At 40.2% G+C, this 23,087-nt stretch overlaps 2 protein-coding genes across 4 annotated transcripts in view; both read left to right on the top strand.

The window, feature by feature from the left end:
• The window catches only part of LOC104435275 (putative disease resistance RPP13-like protein 1), a 51,619-nt gene extending 36,463 nt beyond the window's left edge, over nucleotides 1-15,156 (top strand). The window contains exons 2-8 of one of the 3 annotated variants that reach the window (XM_039307656.1): nucleotides 9,659-10,269; nucleotides 10,716-10,920; nucleotides 11,443-11,626; nucleotides 12,187-12,372; nucleotides 12,957-13,357; nucleotides 13,526-13,700; nucleotides 14,509-15,156. The gene's annotated coding sequence lies outside the window, so the exon portion shown is untranslated. The remainder of the gene's footprint in view (nucleotides 1-9,658; nucleotides 10,270-10,715; nucleotides 10,921-11,442; nucleotides 11,627-12,186; nucleotides 12,373-12,956; nucleotides 13,358-13,525; nucleotides 13,701-14,508) is intronic. The other 2 variants (XM_039307655.1, XM_039307654.1) reach the window with 2 other exon arrangements.
• Nucleotides 4,630-8,826, top strand: LOC104432580 (putative disease resistance RPP13-like protein 1). Its single transcript, XM_039307069.1, has one exon. It carries the CDS (start codon nucleotides 4,630-4,632, stop codon nucleotides 8,824-8,826), a length of 4,197 nt encoding a protein of 1,398 aa, XP_039163003.1.
• Nucleotides 15,157-23,087: the final 7,931 nt, after the last annotated feature.

The following is a 23,087-nucleotide window of genomic DNA, read 5'->3' as shown; positions in this document are numbered from 1 at the left end:
AGGTAGTAACAGCTCATTTTTTTTGATAACGGGATGGGGTTCGGGAAGCTGCATCAATGAACCCATGCGATGCAAGACGATGGTGGATGGGTGCATTTGGGACTTTGTGTGATGCGAGTGGTGAGAGAGAATTGACGAACGATGATAAAGCAGAAGTTTCGGTCCCACTTCTTTACCTTCCGAGCCTTCTTTGGTGGCTTTAATGATGGCCAAGACTTGGTGGTTCCACGTCCGACCAACTTCCTTCCGAGAAATTGAGGCAACTGAAATGAAATTAAATATCAAATGAGACGAGATGAAATGCAACGGTAGCGTCTTCCGAGAAAGAAAGACCAAGAAAACGATAGGAGAAAGCCAACAAACGAAAAGACAGAGACAGAGAGTGATGAAAAAGAACAACAGATACTGAAGAGGAAGAAAGGAGGAGGGAGGATGGTTGGGCCGATGCAAAAGTCTTTCGACTCGCGTGTTTAGTGGTGCTTAGAGCTTCCCCCCGACGGGGTAGGGTATCAGTGTTCTGCTGTATAGGTGTAAATAACGGAAGGAATGTAATGTAGCCAGTTCATAGTTTAGCTAAAGTTGCTTAAAATGTGAATCCCTTTGAAAAGATTTGCTCATGTTTTCAACTTGTGTTCGAGTGGGTTTACATTATTTTGAAATCACATTAAAGAAAGCTAACATAAGATGATGTTGCTCGTCTTGGCCCTGCTGCATCCTTGTATAGCACACCTGTCGTAGACAATCAATTCCACCATCTCATGATGCTGCAACAATGGGAAAAACATAGCACTCAAGCACAATAAAGAACACCATAAAATATTAGGATCCTTACTGACAATCACAGTCAATCTTACCCTATTAAGTACATTAAGTTCAAGAAATGATAAAAACTTCAAATTCCTAACATTTGATATTGGAACTTTGAAAAAATGGCTACATTTTAATCATGTTCTCATTATCAATTAACCTTTTTCGAACTCCCTATGTAAACGACTTGACTACTATGGGTGACTTTGATCGTCTTAATTAACTGATGTTTGATTAAAAATAAAAATTTGATTAATGTGAAGATCCTATATATTTTCTCATGTTCAATTTTGTGTTTGAAGGATGATTGACCCTGTTATGCACCATACCATATTGTTAATGCAATGGATATGTTCATGTCTAAACTATTTAAGCTATGGAAAAAATAGGGGAATAGATAATCAAAGTGGTGAGAACCATAAGCCGATTTGACGAACTTTTATCACTGCTACTAGGCAGGGCTCTCCATTTGTAGAGATGATAAAGCTAGCTGATTTTTGGACTAGTCAATTAGATTGATACACCAAGTGATATAGCATACTACAAATGGACCTTCAAACAAATGGATGATATGTGGCATATTAAGAAAAGTTCGACACACGAATAGTATTCCAATTTAATCAATCAATCAAACTATACTTTTTAAATTTATCATTCATTTATCATCTAAAGAGCCATACAAGAAGATACCATTTGTTGGAAACGAGAGGATGGGATTACTCTTAATCGTGGCCTTCCCTAGAGTTAGAGCATAGTATAGAGCGAGGTCTGCATAGAGCATCAAAGGCTAAAGTTGCGACCACTAGATAGATGACCACTGCTTCAATTTTGAGTGAAGGCACAAAATGGTCAATTGTTCTAAATTGGAAATTTTTAGGTGGGAACTTACACTGCAATTTGAACAACGGTTAAAATAATAGAAAAATCTCATCTCTATTTTACAAATAATTGTATTGGACAAGATCTAGTTTAGATTAACAAGTTCCTATAACAATAGAAAGCGAACACTAACTTTCTAGACAATTTCGAAATTAAATTGGTAGAACAATAGGAACATTATGAGTGTCTCGTCACTATCAACTCACTTAAGGGGCATGCTCCTCATCAAAAGAGGCACATTTCTAATTTAGATGCTAGAAGGAGTTCATTCTTGATTATAATAAGTGTTCACTCGACTCTAAGAAGGAGATGCACTTTGGCCTTTTAAGGATTATGCACTTGATGTGAACAAGATCGTGCAAATCACCGTAAAAGAGTGAGTAATTTATTGTGAGAAAGGGGGCACTTCACCCTAAAGAGCATGCACATTATTTAGAATAGGACTACATCTCGATAGGAACCTTGTCATTTCTTCATAAACAATTATCTCTGGACGTCCTGTGCTTAGGTGGTTCAAGGTATGGGGCCAGACGACAACAAGTACTGTGCGAAGGAGAGGAAGAAGGAATCAAACGTTCTCTCTCTACCTTCTCCACCATTAATGCAGGCCCCATGTGCAAAGCATGGAAAGAACAACAATAACATATGAACTATAAATAAAATAGCAAATAAAAAAAATTGAATTATACATGGAGAGAGAGAGAGAGTAATATATAAATTATCTATGCAAAAGACCAATGACCCCATGTGAATTATGAAAGTTTGATTCCTTGACTTACGCGTGTGTCCTGCCATAGTGACCCTTCTTTCGATGCTTTGCACATGGGGCCTGCATCGGGCAATAATGAAGAGATTCCTTGACTCACGCGGATGTCCTGTCATAATTACCCTCTTTTCGATGCTTTGCCCATGGGGCCTGCATCACGTGCATGTCCTGCCATAATTACCCTTCTTTCGATGCTTTGGACATGGGGTCTGCATCCGGCAATAATGAAGAGGGTAGAGAGAGAATGGCGTTTGATTTTTTCTCCCTCTTCTTCGCTCAATAGTTATTGGTGTCGTCTGGCCCCCGTTTCTTGAACCACCCCTCGAACCCCATCCTCGTGCTGACTCACTTCTTGAACCACCCCTTAAACCTTATAATTAATTTAATTTATCAATTTGGCCATCTTTGGATAAAATATCTATCCGTTGGACGAGTTGTAGTTAGGCTGACAAAACAATAAGCATATTTTCCCCTTTTATAATGATTATACCCATAATGAAGCTTTCTCATTTTATTTGGTCTGTGAGCCAATTTAATTCTATCTCGATCCTGGACCACTCAATTTTTTGTCACTAATCTAATGCATAATGTACTTTCTAGAGAGCGAAGCTAAGTAGCAACCATAGTAATGAAGAAAAAACAACGTTTTTCTCTTTCTAGCCATTAGTCAAAAATGATTTTTTTCATCAATATTTCTGGACAGTTGTTGAGCAATCAACTAAATAATTTTTGGAGATTCCAATGTATTGAGCTCTTGTACTACGTTGAATAATGTTGAGACCTATATAATCAACGGTCACGATCGTATTTGCTCTACATAAACTAAAATTTATGTAATAACTTCTTTTTGATAAAGCGACACGAGGCTGCATCAATAAGACCATGATGCCATATGATCTATGTGATGCATGATGACGGTGGATGGGTGCGTTTGGAAATCATGTGATGTAAGTGGTGAGAGAGCTGATGAACAATTTCGAATGAGTGTTGGAATTCGGGCCGACTTCTTTGCTTTCTGAGCGGTGAGTGGCTTTAATGATACCAAGACTTGGTTCCCATTTCTGACCAAATGGTTTTCGGGAAATTAAATCTGATGATATGAGATGAAATGCAACGGCGGTTACTTCCGAGAAAGGGCAACGAAAAAACGAAGAGATACCACCCGCCGCGGTGGCTCAGCTGGGTAGACGCTAGACTTCCATCGAGGAAATTTAATGTTCGAAACTCCTGTAACGCAAGTTGCAGGAATGCTAGTTTTGAGACTCTTGGCGACTTATCCGGTAGCACGTGTGTAGTGGTTAGCACGTGTTGCCCCTAGTGGTTTATCTCCGGCTGTCGACTGTGCAGGGTTTCTTGGGCCACAAAAAAAAAAAAAATGAAGAGACGTGTGGGAGAATAATGATAAAGAACGACGGATACTGAAGAAGTAGAGATGGAAGAATGGTTGTGCCGAGGCGAAGAAAAAGCAAAACAGATTTGAGTGCAGAAAAGGATGAAGGAAGGGGAGCGTGGAGGAATGAAGAAAGAAACACTTCAACTTTTTGTTGGAATATTTTATTATCAAACCTTAAACAAAGACTCAAGGAAGAAAGGGGAGATTGCTTTGGGCGATGGAAGAAAATATAAGGTGCATTTGATAGACCATGTAGGATGATATAATAAATCATACATGGCTCGACACGTGGCAAATTCGGATCCACTTATGGTGCTCGGTAATCTAACCTTAGTCAAGAACTTAACTAAACACCAATCAATTCCTTCGAAAGCTCAAAATTTGGTAGCACACTACCATTAGTCGTCAATCAGGCCAAAAAAAAATATAAAAATAGACGGTTGCCGGTCACCTTAATCGAGATGAGAATAGTGGACTTATAAACAATTGAGCAATACCAATGGATCACCCTTAAAAAAGTATATATATAGATCTATGATTTTCCGCATATTATATTTACTTTACTAACCAGTCACCACCACTAGTGTACTGAGACGAAAGTCATCTCACAGCTTAAAAGTATTTGATTTCACACTATCATTTGATGCTGTTGTCTTGAAAGTAAGAACTCCTGTCCACCCCACACCCCCTCCTCCCCAAAACAAAAAGAACGAAAGGCTCTATACACTTTCTTTCGATCCTTCCGGGCGCTCTCATTTAATCCTCTACACTCGTGAACCAAGCCATGCCTATCGCGGAGCTCTTTCTTGGCGCCTTTCTTCAGGTGCTGTTTGATAGGTTGGCCTCTCGCGAGCTTCTCAACTTTGCACGGCGCGAGGGTATCAATGTGTTGCTGGCAAAATGGAAGGAGATGCTGGTCAGCATCAGCCAGGTGTTGGATGATGCAGAGGACAAGCAACTGAATGGTGTTCTCGAGGTGAACTCGTGGCTCAAAAATCTTAGGGACTTGGCCTACGACATTGAAGACTTGCTAGAGGAGTTCACCATAGAGTTCGTGGAAAATAAGTCCGAGGTAGAACCCAGCACTAGCAAGGTGCGTTCCCTTCTTCCAAGTTGTTGCTTCAAATTGAGCCCGAGAGCATTTATGCTTGATCATACAATGAGATCCAAGATGGAAGAGATGGATAACAGGTTAAAGGGTATCATTAATCAAAAAAATATTCTGCAACTGAGAGAGAATAACAGGAATCAATCAGCAAACCGTCAAATGGATAAGCCGCTTCCCACTACGAATTTGCCTGAGCCTTGTTTTGTTAGTAGGGAGGATGAGAAAATGGATATCCTTGAATTACTAACCAAAGAAGACAATGATGGGGCATGTGTGGATCCAAAAGTGATTCCCATCGTAGGGATGGGGGGTCTTGGGAAGACGGCTTTGGCTCAGCAAGTCTACCATGATGATAGAGTCGCCAACTATTTCGATGTGAAAGCATGGGTTTGTGTTTCTGATGATTTCGACGTGCTTGCTATTACAAAGAAGATCATTGACACAATCAAAACCGATGGCAATTTGTCTTGTGAAGGTAAGGACCTGGATTGGCTTCATGAAAAGCTCAATGAAAACCTTGCAAGGAAAAAGTTTCTTGTTGTTTTAGATGATGTTTGGAACGAGAATTATGGAAAATGGACTATCCTCATGAAGCCATTTCAATCGGGAGCAAAGGGAAGCAAGATCATTGTCACGACTCGTAATTTCCGCGTTGCTAAAATAGCCAGTGCACAACCTTATACTCTCAAACCGTTGTCACGAAATGCTTGTATGACTTTGTTCGCATTTCATGCTCTTGGAGCAAAAAATTTCGATCATCATCCTGATCTTGAAGTATTGGGCATGGATATAGTGGATAAATGCCAAGGGTTGCCATTAGCTGTGAAGACTTTGGCTGGGTTGCTACACTATAAAGTTAGTCCTCATGAGTGGCAAGGTGTATTGAATAGCAAAATTTGGGACCTCCCACAAGGAAGTAATGACATCCTTCCGGCTTTGAAACTTAGTTACCTCCATCTCCCTTTGAATATGAGGAGATGTTTCGCTTACTGTGCTATATTTCCCAACGACTATGAAATTGAACGAGATGAGTTGATTCACTGGTGGATTGCAGAGGGCTTGTTGGAGGGAAAAGAAGGAAAAAGCCGTTGGAATGTAGGTTTGGAACTTTTTAACGAGTTAGTATCTAGATCATTACTTCAAGAGTCGAGTAGTAGTGAATCACGATTCTTGATGCATGATCTTGTGAGTGACTTGGCCAAGCTAGTTGCTGGCGCAGCCTATTTTAGCTCAGGGGTATTTGAGGGTGATCAAAATAATGCATTTTTGGCTCGTCATGCCTCATTCATTTCTAGCCCACACATTGTCCAAGAAAGATTCAAGATATATCATGGAATGAAGGGACTTAGGAGCTTCATATCATTGGCAAAGCAACCTAGGTATTATGGTAAGTCTTATTTGTCCGAGAAAGTGTTAGGCGACTTGTTATCCGAATTGAAATACTTGAGGGTGTTTTCATTATGTCACTATTACATCAGAGAGGTACCGGATTGCATTGGCAAACTGAGGCACCTAAGGTGCCTCAATTTGTCGTATACTGACATTGAAACCCTTCCAGAGTCAATTGTTGCATTGTACTACCTAGAGGCCTTGATGTTGCGGGGATGTCAAAATCTTATTGAGTTACCAAAAGGTATGGAGAAACTAATAAATCTAAAATTTCTCGACTTTACCGACACTCCAAGCCTAAGAGCAATGCCGCTGTATATAGGTAATTTGGTGGGTCTTGAGATGCTGTCCAAATTTGTAGTGGGAACGGAAGTAGGGTCGAGGTTGAAGGAGTTAAAAAACCTAGAGAACCTTGGAGGGGAATTGTGCATCTCTAATTTGCATAAGATTCAAGAAGCCAAAGATGCCATGGATGCCAATTTATGCATGAAGGAGGGAATATGCCAGTTGACCATGCGATGGTGCGAAGATTTTGGAAATTTCCGTAATGAAGAGCTTGAAGCAAAAGTCCTTGACTTTCTTCACCCTCACCCAAAACTTGAAAATCTTGCAATATCCTACTATGGTGGCTTAGAATTTCCATCATGGTTAGGAAGTCCCTCATATGTTAAGATGATGCATTTACGTTTACATGGATGTTGTCGAGTCAAAGTGCTAGCTTCATTGGGACAATTATCTTCTTTAAAAGAACTATATATCGAAGGTCTAAATGCAATACACACAATAGGGTCTGAATTTTATGGAACTAAAAGTCCTTTTCCATCCTTAATGACTTTGGAATTCAATGACATGCCATCGTGGGAGGATTGGTCTCATTGCTTCGACAATGAAGAAGTAAGAGTTTTATTCCCTTGTCTTGAGCATTTGGTCATTCGGGATTGTCCTATATTGATCGGAAGATTGCCTAGTCAACTGAGCTCCCTCAAAAAGCTAGAAATCAACTCTTGTCCACTTATGGATGCCTCGTCCTCTATCATTAGCCTTCCGTCCCTCAATGAATTAAACTTTAGAGGTCGTAATGAGGGTGTGTTGAAGAGTTTGGTAAACTTGACATCTCTAACCGCTCTTGTCATACAAGATGTTGAATTAACTTGCTTAAATTATGAGTTTACAAGCTCCTTGGTCAAGTTGGAGAAGTTGGAGATGGAAAGTTGTAAAAATTTGATGTACTTGTGGCAAGAGAGAGATGTAATTCGGAATCTCGCTTGTCTAAAGAGCTTAGTTGTCAAAAGTTGTCTTGAATTCATATCATTTTCAGCTGGAGAAGGAGATATGGAGTTGTCTAGCAAGTTGGAGACTATGGACTCACGAAATTGCATCAATTTGGAGAAGTACCCAAGCAAGATTTACACCATTTCCTCTCTTCAAGATTTGACCGTCAAGGAGTGTCCAAAACTCGTGTCCTTATCCGAAATAGGTATGTTGACGTCATTGATATCACTAAATATTCGAGATTGCGAGATGTTGCAATCTTTGCCTAGAGGACTAAGTGTTCATATGGATGAACCAAGCAACAATAGCAATAATCACGATGACATAATGTCTTGTTTGCAAGAATTAAGAATCGACGGATGCGATTCTCTACCAGCCTCTCCATTCAGCGAGAGTAGATATTTATCTACGACCCTCAAGACACTTATAATTGAACGGTGTCGGGGAGTGGAGTCGCTCGCGGAGTTACCTGTAGACCGTCTTCAATCACTTCGATGGATCCGTATTAGATATTGCGATAACTTGAGAAGCTTACCACAGGGGCTGCACACACTTTTACATCTCACTGACTTGTGGTTGTCGAACTGTCCGGCACTGGAGCTGGAGTGCTTCCCTCCTCTTCCTCCCGGCATCTCGACATTTTGGCTTGATGATTGTCCGAAGATAAAATCGTTACCTAATCAGTTGCATCGACTCACGAGTCTCCAAGATCTGACAATTAGTGGATGTGAGAGTATTACGCACTTCCCCGATGGAGGGTTGCCGCCCCATCTACAAGAACTTTCGATGAATAAATGCGAGAATATGAAGCAGCCGGTGAGGGAGTGGCTCACCCCTCTCACCTCCCTTCAATTTCTGGAAATCGACGGCCGCGCGGGACGAGTGGGAGAGGAGAAGGTTCTTGTGCTTCCGCTCCCTTCCTCTCTGCTTTATCTTCAAATCATAGATATGGGGAAAGTGGAAAGACTGTCCAGCAGTCTCTCTCTCCCTCTCGAAGTCTTATGGATCAAAGATTGCCCGAAGCTGAGGGAGTTGCCCCAGATTGGCCCCCAGAATGGCCTCCCTCCCTCCCTAAGAGTTCTCTGGATCGGAGGATGTAGGATTCTGGAGAAGCGATGCAAGGAAGGGACCGGCTGCTATTGGCACCTCATCTGCGAAATCCCACAAGTTCATTTGGGCGATGATGACGACTCCAAGTCAATTACTTCTTGAGAAAAGGGATTCGGATTCGAATATTCTACATGGAAGAGATTTGGGATTTTTAATATCCGAGCCTTGGCTCTTTTTGATCATCGAGTAAAAGCTGAAGTTTCTGGGGCGTCAAAAAAGTATAATGATGGCCACTGAAAGCACCTTCGCCTCCCAATCAGCCTTAACTCCACACCCCTCCGCCTCCAACTCCAGCTCCGGCTCCGGCTCACTCGCGTCCCACTCTTTCTCCTTCAGCCTGTCCAGTGTTTCCCCGGGGAGGTGGGGGACGCCCTTGGAGACTCCAGCGGGGGCATACCGGCTGATCGACGACAAGACGGTAGGGTTGGATTTATCTCAGTAATTGAGCTGTTCGCTTGTGCGTAGTTTGCATTCAACTGTAGGCGTGCTTGATGTGTATGTGCGAGTCGGAATGACTGATGCGGTTCGTTCTGATGACTAATTCCCTTCTTATTTGTTGGAGTTTTCATTCTTTTTTGTGCTTGCATTGTTGATAATTGGTATCCAAGCTCTTGGAACAACTCGAGCGATTTGTTATATGCATTGTGTTCAGATGGAGGATAACAAGTCCAACATTAGATTTTCTTTTGAAGCTTATCTGAATCATACAGTCTTGGGCAGATGGTTTCGGTTTTCTTAGTTTGGCTTGAAAACGAATGTATGCAACACAGAGTTTGAAACTTCTCTCCCATTTCAATCTGTGCTAAGACTTTCTTGTTGCGTACTGAATCCCTCTGTGCAATGTGTAAAAGTCAGAGCTTGGAGATGGATTTGGCTTTTCCAGCGATAAAATGTAGTCTGACAGTCCTTTTTTTTCTTTTTCTTTTTAATACAGGCAATCATCATGGGTCAACCCTGCCGAAAGATGATATTCTCCTACGGCAAGCGTGAGTGGTCTAGGCAGCGGTTTTGGATGACTGAAATTGCTGAGAGTCAAATCTCTTGCTGAAAAATCTTCCAAGCTAAAGCAAGTGAGTTGCAAAGATTATGAACCAGTAGCAGAAAATGTACCTCTTGATGTGCATGATCTCTCTCTTTATAAATTGGACCTACTGGGGAAACACAAGGAAGCAGCTATCCTTGGACGTGGAGGAAAGGATTCAGGTGCTTACCAATCCAAAGCTGCCAAAGATGCTGCAGTAAGGACGGACATGGAAGATATGGATTGTTCAGTACACCAAAAGGAACCCAATAAACATGGCATATCTACCACCAGAGCAGTTGAAACAGAGCATTTAGTTCATAGTTCTAATGCAGATTTCAGAGGATGGGGCAGGGGGGTGTCCATGGATGACTTTAGATCTGACTCAAAAGATCTAAGTTTGCATAGGAAAGTTTCCTCCAATAGTGACTTCCATAGTCGAAAGTCCTTTGAAGATTTGGGTTGTAGTGACTATATGATTGAATCTTTGTGGAAGCAGCATTTTCTGCGCCCCACATATTCAGGTACATCATAGTATGACCTACTCAAAGTCAAAGGTTTCAGCTTGTTGCATTTTTTGCTGGGAAAATGGAAGGAACTTGGTCATTGCTTCCATACTGCTGTTTTAACTGGAAATATACTAAACGTGAGCGCATTCTAATCATCATTATGTCTACAGTCTGCATAATATCCACGTTGAGCTTCAAATTGATGATGACCTTGTTTTTGTATAGTTCTAGATGTAAGCTTGCATTCATCATCATTAATATTTTATCTGTAAATGTGAATTTGGAGCTGATGGATGTGGAAGTCATTGAGGGGCCAACCTATAGCATCAGTTTTTGTCTTTTCATTAGCATAAGTATTGATAAGTAATTGCATTGAGATGTTCTATCTAAACCTTGACAAAAGGAAGAACTTCTCCTTATGTACTGCAACTCAGATTGATACTAACTATTGATTACTGCAGGCGATTGCATTCAAACCTGTAATTGAGGGAAACACTTGTAATATAGCTGATCAGAGTGGTTCGGGAAAAACGCTAGCTTATCTTGCACTAGTAGTCTAACATCTCAGGCAAGAAGAGCTGAAGGACTTAGCAAATCATTCTCACGAAGCCCTCGAGTTGTCATTTTGGTGCCAGCTGTTGAGTTAGCTTCACAGGTTGGCAGTTGGTATCCTTTCTTGTGCCTTTTCTTTTACCCTTATGTGCTTTGGCAAGTAAGTCACTGACTTTTACTAGTTTATGGCCATTTTAAGCTCTCATCTTATACTATGATAGGCTATTGCTTAAGCAGCCGATTTGTGGTAAAAAAAGCACTCCAATTCATTTTCGGTGGCAGTCAGTGTGTTTTTGACAACTTGTCATCTATAATACTCAAATTGTCATCTCTTCTTTCAAATAAGGAAAAAGAAGAGATTTCTTGCAATCTGAAAGATTATACTGGGTTTATGGAAAGACAAATATACAATTTGAGTGGCACACAGTTGCTTAATGATGTGCATAATCCACTCATGTGGCAAAACTGGTAATCTCCTTGGAGCTGTTGAAAATGGATGTGTTCTGAATTTGGAGACACTCTGGAGTTGGTTTTATGTACAGCAACGCTTGTTTTTGCTAGTAGTGGATGACAAACCTAATATAAATTTTTGCACCCACATAAGCAATACTTAAATCTATAGTAAGTTTTATGCAGGTTTTGAGTAACTGCCAATCCATATCGAAGTTTGGGGCTCCATTCTGGTCTATGGTTGCCATGGGTGGTCTCAGGAGAAAAACTCAGCCGGAAAATATAGAAGGCCTTGATGCCTAGTAGCCACACCTGGTCACTTTATTTTTCTCATTAAAGAGGGCTTTTTGGAGTTGAAAGATCTTGGATGGTAAGCCTATGCATTGTATAATGTTGCACGAATAAGTTTGGGTGCACGAGCTATTCGAAATCATCATCTTCTCATCTGCTTTTGAGTAAAGAATCTAATCGTGCTACTGTTTTCTAGATTTAGTACTTCTGCCATGTATCATCACCATTCTTTGAGGAAAGGAAAAGATTAGCGAAATTTCTATTCTTACATATACATAGCTGAATCTTGATTTTCTGGCTTGAGTTATGGAGACCTTTGCTTTGATTTACAAAATTTCTATATATATTGCTATTTGTCAGCCCTGATAGATTTCCTCAAGAAATGACTGGTGACAATCGACAAATTGAGAAAGCTTTACTTGTCATATTGTTTGATATAGGATATGAATTTAAAAAATCTCGTGCTAATGGATTTGCCTGCTAAGAATTTAAATGATATCAAAGTCTGGATGATTTCGGCATTTAGCAGATTTCAGTCCATGCTAAGCTACAAACAAAGAGCTTTATGAGAATGGTATCTGTATACATGTTGCAGATTGTTTTGCAAATGCTGCTATAATTTATGGCTTTACAATGCAGCGTGATTTTGGATGAGGTGGATATTCTCTGCAATGATGAGGAGTTTGAAGCAGCATTTCAAAGCATAATCAATTCTTCACTTGTCACCACACGGTATATATATATAGCAAAAGAGTTGAAATTCTTCCCGACTGTGAAGTGATCATGGGACCTGGCATTCATCGGACATGCCCTCACCTCGAAGAGGTTGGTCTAAAGCTGTGTTATTCCCCTTTCCATTATTTGCCAATGGATACATTACTATTATCTGATCTAGGCAAAAAAGGATTCACTTCCGTGTCTGTACATTTTTCTGGATGCTTTGGGACAATATATTACTCATAACGAAGCTATCGTTTGTGCTCCCTAAAAGTGATGGACCATGGTTTTACGTTGATGCTTTAGATTTTGGGGTGGATTGTTACTGCATATTGACAAGGGAAGATGGAAAGTGGATGAAGAGTGGAATGAAATTTTTTTCCTTGAATGACTCTTAGCACATGTGTATTGGTAGTCTATACTATTCTTTTGGCCAAAAGCAGTCTATACTATCTAAAGGTGCCTCCAGCATTCTGTAAGTCATTTAATCTGCTTTGAGGTGAAGAAAAATAAAATCAGGAGAAGTCTCTGAAATTTCATTCATTGTGCTGAGAGGATTGAGGATTATATTAGGGTCCGATCTGCTTCTCTTCTTTCCTCAATTTGCAGAAGAGTTTGTGCAGTTGTCCGGAAAATTGTTTTTATTTCATCTTGCCAGTTTGTTGATTCTTAATTTTTTTTTTTTTGTACAGAGGTATTGTACGAACTAATTTAGGCTGCCTATACTGGAGAAGGATTGTTTTCGCAACAGTATCCTAGATGGGCTGAGAGCTTTCTCATTTGGGTTGAACAGTAATCTTCTGTTATGTGAAATTGCTTTGTCCTTCCCCCTTGATGAATATGTTGCATAAATTTGCTGTGGTAGCTAACCAGTGCCATTCCTCCTATTTTCCTGTCAAAAAGAAAACTAATGGAATACCACTGTAATAGAGGAGAATTTGACAGTTACATGTCATGTCCAATTTCTCATAGATTGTAGTGGAGAGGAAGACGGTGAAAGGACTTCAGATACTACATTCCTGAATAAGAAGTTTGCTCTTATTCAGCTTGCAGAAGAAAGCCAGTAACCAAAACAATTGTTTCCCGTAACAAGGTATGTTGATCTTTCAGTATAGGCTGCTTGAAATTGACTCATCATTACATTTACTTCTCTCTCCCGACCACCTCAACTCCTGAGCTAGAGTTTGAGAGAAGACTCTGAAACCACCTGGATGGAGGACTCATCATTACTTTGAACTCATCCTTCCTCTTCTCTATACAGATTGAGACATGTTGGAAAGTTGAAAATGCATTGAAGGAATTTACAGAAAAGGCACTCATATACAAGTTCTACCTTTTCATGCTGCTGTTTCAGAAGAGTCACTACAGGGAAATATGAAAGAGTTTTCTGCGTCTCCATCTAAAGATGTCTCCTTGTTTTTGGTTTGCACCGACAGGTATGGATAGTTGCTTTGTCCGATGCCATTCAAACTATGCTTTAGAGATAGATATGTTCTGTGGCTGAGCTTGATCCCTAAAGTGAGCCTTTAGTTAAACCATGCATGGCCTGCCAAGACCCAGGCCTTCAGTTCTCAGTTTAAGCTTGCACATTTAATGATGTATTCAGTCTCAACAAGAGCTAGATGAAAATAGTATTGGCTGGGATAGGCCTTGCTCTGTCTTGTGGGTTTTGTGAATGATTGGGCTTGCAAGTTTTCTGGTATTGGGCTCAGTTCAATTTCTTTGATAGGCAAGATCTGAGTGTTAGCTAACACTCAAGGCACTCACCTAGGTGCTCAGGCAAAGCGACGCAAAGCCTCTGCTCCTCACCTCATCTCAGTCAAGGTTTCCATGTTTAAGGTAAGCACCTGAGATGAGGTGCTCCTCCTCTGAGGTATTGCCTAAGAAAAGATTTGTCTAGGTTAACATCTTGCACCAGTGCAATATGTGCTTCGATGCAGACCTCGAATAACTTGTGATTTCTAAGTGTGAAAGACCTAATAATTTGTTTTGTGATGGATTAATCCCCACTTTCTGCTTAGCACCTCTCATTGTTCAGCCCAGCGCCTGAGGCACCGTGGGGTCTGAGCCTCTTAACAGTTTCTAGTGATTTTAACACCACTGTTTGCAACACAGTCAAATAGAAGGCAGGCACTTTTAAGTATTGGCAGGGTCACTGGACACATACAAATTTACCTAAGACAGTCACTCTCCTCTTTCCTTAAGTATTTGCAAGATCCTGATGATTTTTGAACCATATGGCAGGGTGTCACAAGAAGTCGGCTTTACCAGAGTGGATCATGTTATTCTCCTCAACTTCCAGTGCGACCTGAGCGAATATGTCCGCCGTGTTGGAAGAACAGCAAGAGGTTCTAGAGTCTTGGCAGCTGGGAAGCATTCCCTGGCAAGAAGGATAATGGTGAGAAACCGGAAAGGCCATCCCTTGCATGATTTGCCCTCTGCTTATGAGCTGATGAGTTGAGACGTTCATGCACCAAGCGGGATTGAGTTCATGCTTGGAGTGACAGGAATAGATCCAATCAGTCCATTCTTTTTTCCTGCATGTTACAGAGGAATGGCGTGGCAAGTAGTGAAAATAAAGGGGGATCACTGTTTGGTGAGATTCTGGTTCTTCCATTGCGCATCTCCATGTTGACGGGGATCCGAGAAGAGTTAATGCAATGAAGAGTTTTTGATATCAAGGTTCGAAACATATATACTTCGGTCTTTGTTCTGTTCATCGTCGAGGAACATCGATGCTCTTGCTGATTGAGACGACTTAAGAAGTCTCCGAGCCTGTATTATCTGTAAGTTGCACTTTGTTGATAATGAATATGCAATGATAGGGAAGTACGGGACTGTATCCCCTGCTGTACACCATGAATATATTAAATGACCTGCTGTCACAACTCACTAAGCGTTCCGATACAAGAAACTAATTTACGTACATAAGATATAATTTACGTACTTCATTTTGCATCTACGATACAATAAGCTGATTTATGAACTTTACTTTCAAGCTAAATTACTCATTTCAAAGGTAAATTAAAGTACTTCCTCTAAATGTAAATGATTTTGTTTTAAGAGATTTTCAATGGTATTATAATTTCCTAAGAAGGTCATATTTTATTGTTCTTGTACTTAGCAATTGAAATTTAACTGATCTTGGCGTAATTTGGATTGCAACTAGAGTTAGTGTTTTTATTTTTCACATATTAGTTAGCCGTAGGCTTTGTACTGCGAGAATCTCAATCATCTCGGCATGGTAACTTATCTTAAATTGTCACAACAGATGGAACTTGTAATCTATATTGACCTCAATAATCGTAGATTGCTTTTTTTTTTTTTGGATAAGTGTTCCAGGAAGTCCTCAACTTTTGTCGCGAAAGTGTATTTCGATCTTAAAACTTGCAAAAAAAGTGCATTTCGGTCATACAACTTGTCAAAATATTTTAAACGAGTCCTAAAATTGACGCCGTCTAATTTCTTAATGGAAAAAGCTGACGTGGCCCCCGCGTGGCTTTTTTAATCGTTTCTCTCTCCTCCGTTGCGAATAGTTTAAAAAAAAAGCCACGGATGCAGAACGACGTTGTCTCCTCTTTTCTTCTTCACCACGATGCCGTCTCCTCCTTTCTCCTTCGCCACGACGCCGTCTCCTCCTCCCCCCTCTGTCTCTACTTCTTCTTTCTCTATTATGAGTGTCCCCTAAGCCCCAAATCGAATTCGTCCAAAACCTAAGCCCCAAATCGATCTCGTCCGAACCCTAAACCCCAAATCGAATTTGTCCGAACCTTAAGGCCCAAATCAATCTCGTCCAAACCCTAAGCCCCAAATCGAATTCGTTCGAACCCTTAGCCCCAAATCGATCTCATCCGAACCTTAAACCCCAAATCGATTTCGTTCTAACCCTAAGCCCCAAATCAAATTTGACAATCTGCAGTTATCTTGCGATTTGGGTCCTCATCGACCTTGAGTTCGACGCTCGTCGTGAGTTCGTGTTCTTTCCTTCTTTTGACGATGCGCGTTCGTGTGAAGATCTCGCTTGCGGGAGTCTCGACATCTCGGCGGCGAAGCGGTGGTGTCGGGGACGACGACGGGGTCAACGACGGCGATGGCGACTCCTCCTCACGTAGGTATCGCTCTCTGCATTATAGCATTTTGTTGTTTTCCATTCTCCAATACTAGTGACAAATTAGAACATTGATGCAGAAGTAAGTTATGGTTGTCTATTCATCCAGTGCATATGAAAAAAGAGATGTTTTTGAAGATTGAAAACATCTCTAAATCTCTCAAGTAAACACATTGCATTATGCAGAAGTTATTAATATGAAGACGTTATGAATGAATCATAATATAGCTAATATACTTCTATTAGGTTCCTATAATACAAAGCCCAGAAGAATGAGGGCGGCAACATCTATATCAAGTAGCGTAACTCCTAATGAGGTCAACTCGGAGCCAACATGTTATTGTGGCCTTCAATTGGCAATTCTTATGGCAAAGACAAAGAAAAACGCATGAAGAAGGTTCCATGGATGTGCTAAGTTTGATAGTCCAAGTTGCTGCAATTTATTCATGTGGGTGGATCCAAAGATACCAAATCATGTGAGGGACATGATAGTTGACCTCCTTGAAAGAAATCAAACATTGTCGAATCAAGCCAATCGAGGGGTGACGGAGTCGAGGTGAGCTCATTGCTAGCTGAAATGAAGACTCAAAAAAGCGAAAAATAGATGTTTAAAGGAGGAGCTTGCACAAGTAAAGAAAGGAAAGATGCTATATCAATCAACATTCATTCTATGCATGTGTTATATCGCTATATTGGTTATATATCATGTGAAAGTTGGTGGGAAATTTCTAATTATTCCATAGTATCTTCTATCTGAGTTTGTAAATTTGAACACTAGTTGTGGATAATTGAGATGAGAATGAAATCTGATGTGAGTTTGATGTTTGCAAGACCGGTTGCTTGCCATGCGAGAAATTACTATCGCATTGCAAAATGTTACTTGATTTGTGTGCTTGTCAATAGCACTACATGAGCTATTGCCACCAGAATAAATTTGGAACTTCAAAAAATGGTGACAACTCCTTATTATGCAATCGAGATTGTTAATTGGTGATTTTTCATGATTTTAATAACGAGCTTGCCTCAAATGGAATATGTAAAAAATCAAGTGAAATCAAAGTAGTCACCTACAATACCTAAGTTACCTAATCAAATTTTCCATGAATCATCCAATGCGGGCCACGAGACCACGTAGAGCAAAACCCCATCATATAAAATGAAAACTTAGCAATAAGAGGTGGTGGTATCGGTTACCATTAATGCCCCTGAGGAACTCGAGAAAAATGTATGGGAAAGAAGATGACAAAAGTATTGGAAGAATGAAAATTCTGCACGGCCAATTTCAGTAATTACCTATTAACAATCCCGAAGAGTAATCACTTTCATGCATTATCCAAACCAAAACCAAGCATCCCACATAACTTGTTGAAACACGATTCATTGACAAAACAACAGGCTTACATTTTCAGTGCACAAAAGGTTCTGTTCAACAAAATATGCACTTTCAGTGCAGAAAAGGTTCTATGCACAAACGCTACATGTCTCATACAAAAAACCAGCTAATAATTGATATACATTTACCTAACAACACTAATTTCAGCAGACATATCAATCCAATATGATGGTCTCTGGTGGTCCAGTAGGTTGAGCCTTCACTTGATTCAGAATTCAGGCGTTTTCCTTATATATGGTCTCGCAGCGATAGGCTTTGGAGGAGTTGTTGTAGCCTGAGATGGAGCCCTCGAGGCTGACGTTGTAATAATGGCTTTGGCTTCATCGCAACATGCTTTCGAGGAGGTAATGTTGCGCGAGATGATTGAGATTGGGAACTTGCCTTGGGTTGTGATGGTGCATTTCGCTTTAAACCAAGATGCTTCTGAGCTATTGTAGCCTTAGATGACTGAGCTTCGGAATTGGCCTAAGGTTGCGATAGTAGCTTTGGCTTCAGCGCAACGTGCTTTGGAGGAGATAATGTTACACGAGATGATTGGGGTTGGGAACTTACCTGGGGTTGTGATGGTGCCTTTTTAAACCAAGATGCTTCTAAGCTATTGTAGCTTGAGATGACTGAGCTTGAAAACTGGCCTGAGGTTGTGATAGTGTCGTTGGCTTCATTGCAACATGCTTTGGAGGAGTTACTGTTGCATGATATGACTGACGTTGTGAAGTGGCATTGGGTTGTAATAGTGGCTTCGGCGTCACTGCAATTTGTTTTCGAGGAGCTTCTGATATATCATATGACTGAGGTTGTGCATTGACTTGGGAATGCACATTTGCTGAATGCACATTTGCTGTTGACGTAGCTCTTATGACTACCCCTTTCTCCGGTAGGTTAACGATTCTTGCACCAATTGTATTAGGCTACATAAGAATGAGTATCTTTTTAGCTTAAGGAGATAAGTAATTGCTATTATAAAAATTTAAAAATATTACTCACCTTGCGAATATGAAGGTTTGTCATAGGATTTGCATCAACACCCAACCCTATCATTTTCATCCTCTTGGCTTGTGATTCTCTCTGTATCATGCAATTTTCAATGGTAGGTCTTTTAAACTGAAATAATAGAAAATTCATTCAACATCAGAATGTAGTCACAATACATGTATACTTGGGGATTGAGGTATTACTCACCGGAATTTTTCACGTCTATGCTAGCCATTATATTGGCCGGTGCACTGCCTTCCCCTTGATCTGAACGAACTTCACCAAAAGCATTAGCCTCACCACTACATCCTCTAACATCAGCACTAGCATGAGCAGAAGTAGTGGCACTATATTCTCTTACATTTGCACGAGCACTACATTCTCTTACGTCTGCACTAGCCTGAGCAGAAGCATTAACATGCCCACTATTGTCTCCTATTGAATTGGCATTTGCAGAAGCATTGGCATGGCTTTCGGATCCTCCTTCAGCTACGCTTGTCGTTGCTTTAGCTTTAGCTTGAATATATATTCAAAGTTACTAGATTGGAATCTTCATATACAAAACTTACAATAATGGTTAGATGACAACTTACTTGTCTTTTTTCGAGCCTTGGACCTGTGGAATTAGCCTGAGATTGAGCATAAGCTTTAGTTGTACTTGCATTGGTATGAGCACTGGATGTACATACATTGACTTGAGCATTGGATGTACGTACATTTGCATAAGCATTGGATGTACGTACATTGGCCCCAGCATTAGCCTGAGAAGCACATATTAAGTATTGATTAACAACATGTTAAAGTGACATGCCCAGCATTAAGATGATAAGTTAATTAAGGAAATACCTTTTTTAAAGGACATCCCTTGCGATTATGTCCAATTTGTTTGCAAACAGAACAAGTCATTTGCTTACCCTCTTTAGTCATTCTATCACCTCTTACAAGCTCAATCGGTTGCTTTCTTCTGCTCATTTTTGGCCTACCAAGCATATTCTTCATTGGTGGGGGTTGAGGAGCTTCTTTATTGGTTTTATTCCAAAATTTCTGTCCTCTCACCGTAGGCATCATGAATTGATAAGTACTTAGATACTTTTCCTTGTTGAAGCACTTGGCTAGATAGTCGGTCGGATAATTTCTCTTATGGTGTATTGCACAAATGGCATGGCAATATGGAATTCCACTAAGTTCCCAAGCTCTACAAGAACAAGTTTCTAAATTCAAATCAACAACATATTTGTCACCACCTTCTGTAATCTCATATCCTTCATTTCCATTCCATATCAAATGACAATACCTACTAGCAGATGTATTCTCATGTAATTTACGCATAATCCTTGGACCGTAATTTCTAGTCCACCAAGCACATCCATCCCTCTGAGTATGCATTCTATTCATAACCATGATTCTAGTATCCTCCAGCATACTCACAATGGCCTTGCACCTAGCTTCCACACACTGCCATTGAACGCTTCACTCAGTTATTATCAACGACATCACATTTAATATCGGTGTCAAGAAGGCTTTGCACCAATGTTTTGGCTCAATACGGAATAAGTCAGCATGACCCTCAAAGTCGGTTCCTTCGACTTCTGTCTATGCATCTCGAAATCTGACATATTATTGCTCTTGACACATCTCCAAAATTGCCCCAGCAATTGTTTTCCTTTGTATTTTTGACCCCACTTGGAATAAATGTGCCTTGCACACATCCTATGCTCTGCATTTGGCAACAATTCAGCTACAGATTGGACAAGACCCTGACAATTACCGAAAAAAAGAAAATATATATGAAAACAGAAAAAAAAAAACATTGTAATGTCACAATCAATTTACAAATGAAAACAGGAAAAAAAAAAAAAGCATACCTTTTGTTGATCACTTATCAACGCCCATCCGTCACCATTACACATATCGATATCGACTTCAACAATTTGATAAACCAAGTCCATGTGTCCTTATTCTCGATTCTTACCACTTTGCCCATGCCCTTTGGATACATTTGATTGTTGCCATCCCTTCCGGCACATACCAACTCACCCTTGATCAAACCCCTAAAAAAACATCCATCTAATCCAATGATCTTCCTACATCCAGCCAAAAAACCTTTCTTGCAAGCATCAAAGCAAATGTAAACCCTATCAAATCTTGGTAGAGAATTTGGCCATGGCCTTTCAACTTTCAATTTAAAATTGCTTGATGGGCTTGCGGTGTAAAGCTCTCCCAAGTAGTCGTGCATCTGTGCATATTCCTTCTTGTAATTGCCTTGCAATTCCTTCAATACTTTCAGCTTTGTTCTCCTACACTTGTTTGAAAGTGACATTTACTCAAGTTGTTCTCTAACTAATTTCTTTAACTCAGGTGCTTTGATTTTAGGCATTGCGAAATGAGAATCATGAAGTGCTTAGCTAAATAAGTGCTAGACACTCTCTTATTCTCGAAAGTGATACTGCATATATGCTGATTTACATACCTTCTCAAATGAAATGACCTAGTTTTTCTATCAAGAGCACCATAGATCATCCGTTACAATTGTTACGGCCACACCTGGCTCTTACAACACTTTTTGTGTTCTTAGTGTATTTGATTGCTCTTTGCTCAACCACGAAATACTTCAAAATTGCATTCTTGAACTCAGTTGCATCATCAAATGTCATGCCAACAATAAATTATGGATTTGTACCACTTTGATCATATGATGGGAACCTACTTCTCCTCCTTGAAATAACATCAACCTCTTCACCACCCTCATCATTTAAAATTGATTGAAGACTGTCTTCCTCATCGAATCAGCATACTACTGTTTCGTACCCGAGAATCATCTAACGATTGAGCCTCATCCACAATCGTTGGTTGGGAAGTACTAGTTGCCTCACTATAATTTAAAATTTAGAGCCTATGTCTTGTTGAAAATTCAATTAATTTTTCCTTGCTTCAACCAGGTTCAAAGTCATCATCATCACTCGCCTCTTCCATATCCACCAAATTATGTGCATCATCATCCTCTTCCTCATCTAGATCCTTATTGGCAACTCCAGCCCGATTCCCGTCATCATCAGTATTCCTAATCACATTAGACATACCTCCAGTTTCCATCTCAACACCCCCATCTCGGCTCACTGCCTTTTCATTATCAACATGCTCAACATATAGTGTAATATTTTCAGAGCACGAGATGATGATAAAATAGATCCATCACATCAGCGTTATCCCATAAATACCTAAGAGTTACTTCGTCTACAAGAGTCTTACTTCCGGGAACTCGTAAAAGAGTTTCTCTACTCTACACACACCCAAAGCCTCAATAGTTTCAATTATACTAGACAGTGAAGGCTTACTTAAACTTATTTCAACAACATCAGCCCTTCCACCTATGTATTCCAATGGTGGGCCACCTTTAAATTTACCTCCATAGCGAACAGTGACATAAACTTTGTTCTCGGCCATTGGACCTACAAGGGAATAGAAACAAAAAAGCGAGAGCACTTTCAATCATCAAATTATTGAAGCAATGTTTAAGTTCTAAATTGAAGATATTTTTATAAAAGACTAACAATCAATATAGAAACATAAAATTAGCATAATCCGTTTTACAACCACGATGCAACTACATGATCAATAGTGAGAGCAATGTTCTAATTTGCTGCAATGTTATAATTTATCGCAAGAATTGGAAAATGCAAAACAACCATAACGCAGATAGTAAAACGCTGCTATAATGTAGAGAGTAAAACACCTTTGCAAAAAAAAACAAAAAAAAAAATGGTAATATTACTATGACATACCCAAATATTGTAATGTAGAGAGTGATACTGCATGAGGAGTCACCATCGCCGTCCACGATGCCGCTCGCTCCGCCGTTGAGACACCGAGATGCCCACAAGACATATCTTTGCATGAACTCGCAATCATCAAAGAAGAGAACATAAAGTTGATGTGTGTTAAACTCGAGCTCTCTGAACTCCAAATAATGAAGAACTGAGGATGCTAACTGACATCGTTTTACATAATGCAGAGATTAAAGCATTTTGCAAAACAAAAAAAATTGTAGCATTACCATGAGATACCTAAATGTTATAATGCAGAGAGCGATACCTGCGTGAGGAGGAGTCGCCATCGTCTTCGCTGACCCTATCGTCGTCCCTGACGCCAATCGCTTCACCGCCAAACTCCCGCAAAGAGGTCTTCACACGAACTCACAATCGTCAAATGAAGGAAAGAACACGAACTCACGACGAGCGTCAAACTCGAGGTTGATGAGGACCCAAATCGCAAGAGAACCGCAAATCATCAAATTTGGGGCTTAGGGTTCGGACGAATTCGATTTAGGACTTACCGTACTGATGAATTCGA

This window comes from Eucalyptus grandis, chromosome 2 (assembly GCF_016545825.1).
Source record: "Eucalyptus grandis isolate ANBG69807.140 chromosome 2, ASM1654582v1, whole genome shotgun sequence".
Taxonomy (NCBI): Eukaryota; Viridiplantae; Streptophyta; class Magnoliopsida; order Myrtales; family Myrtaceae; genus Eucalyptus; species Eucalyptus grandis.
The sequence above is the reverse complement of the archived record's forward strand: the minus strand, read 5'-3'. Positions and strand labels throughout refer to the sequence as shown.

Bases quoted from the DNA above. Each gene is read 5' to 3' on its own strand.
- LOC104432580 (XM_039307069.1), top strand. From the start codon at position 4,630: ATGCCTATCGCGGAGCTCTTTCTTGGCGCCTTTCTTCAGGTGCTGTTT.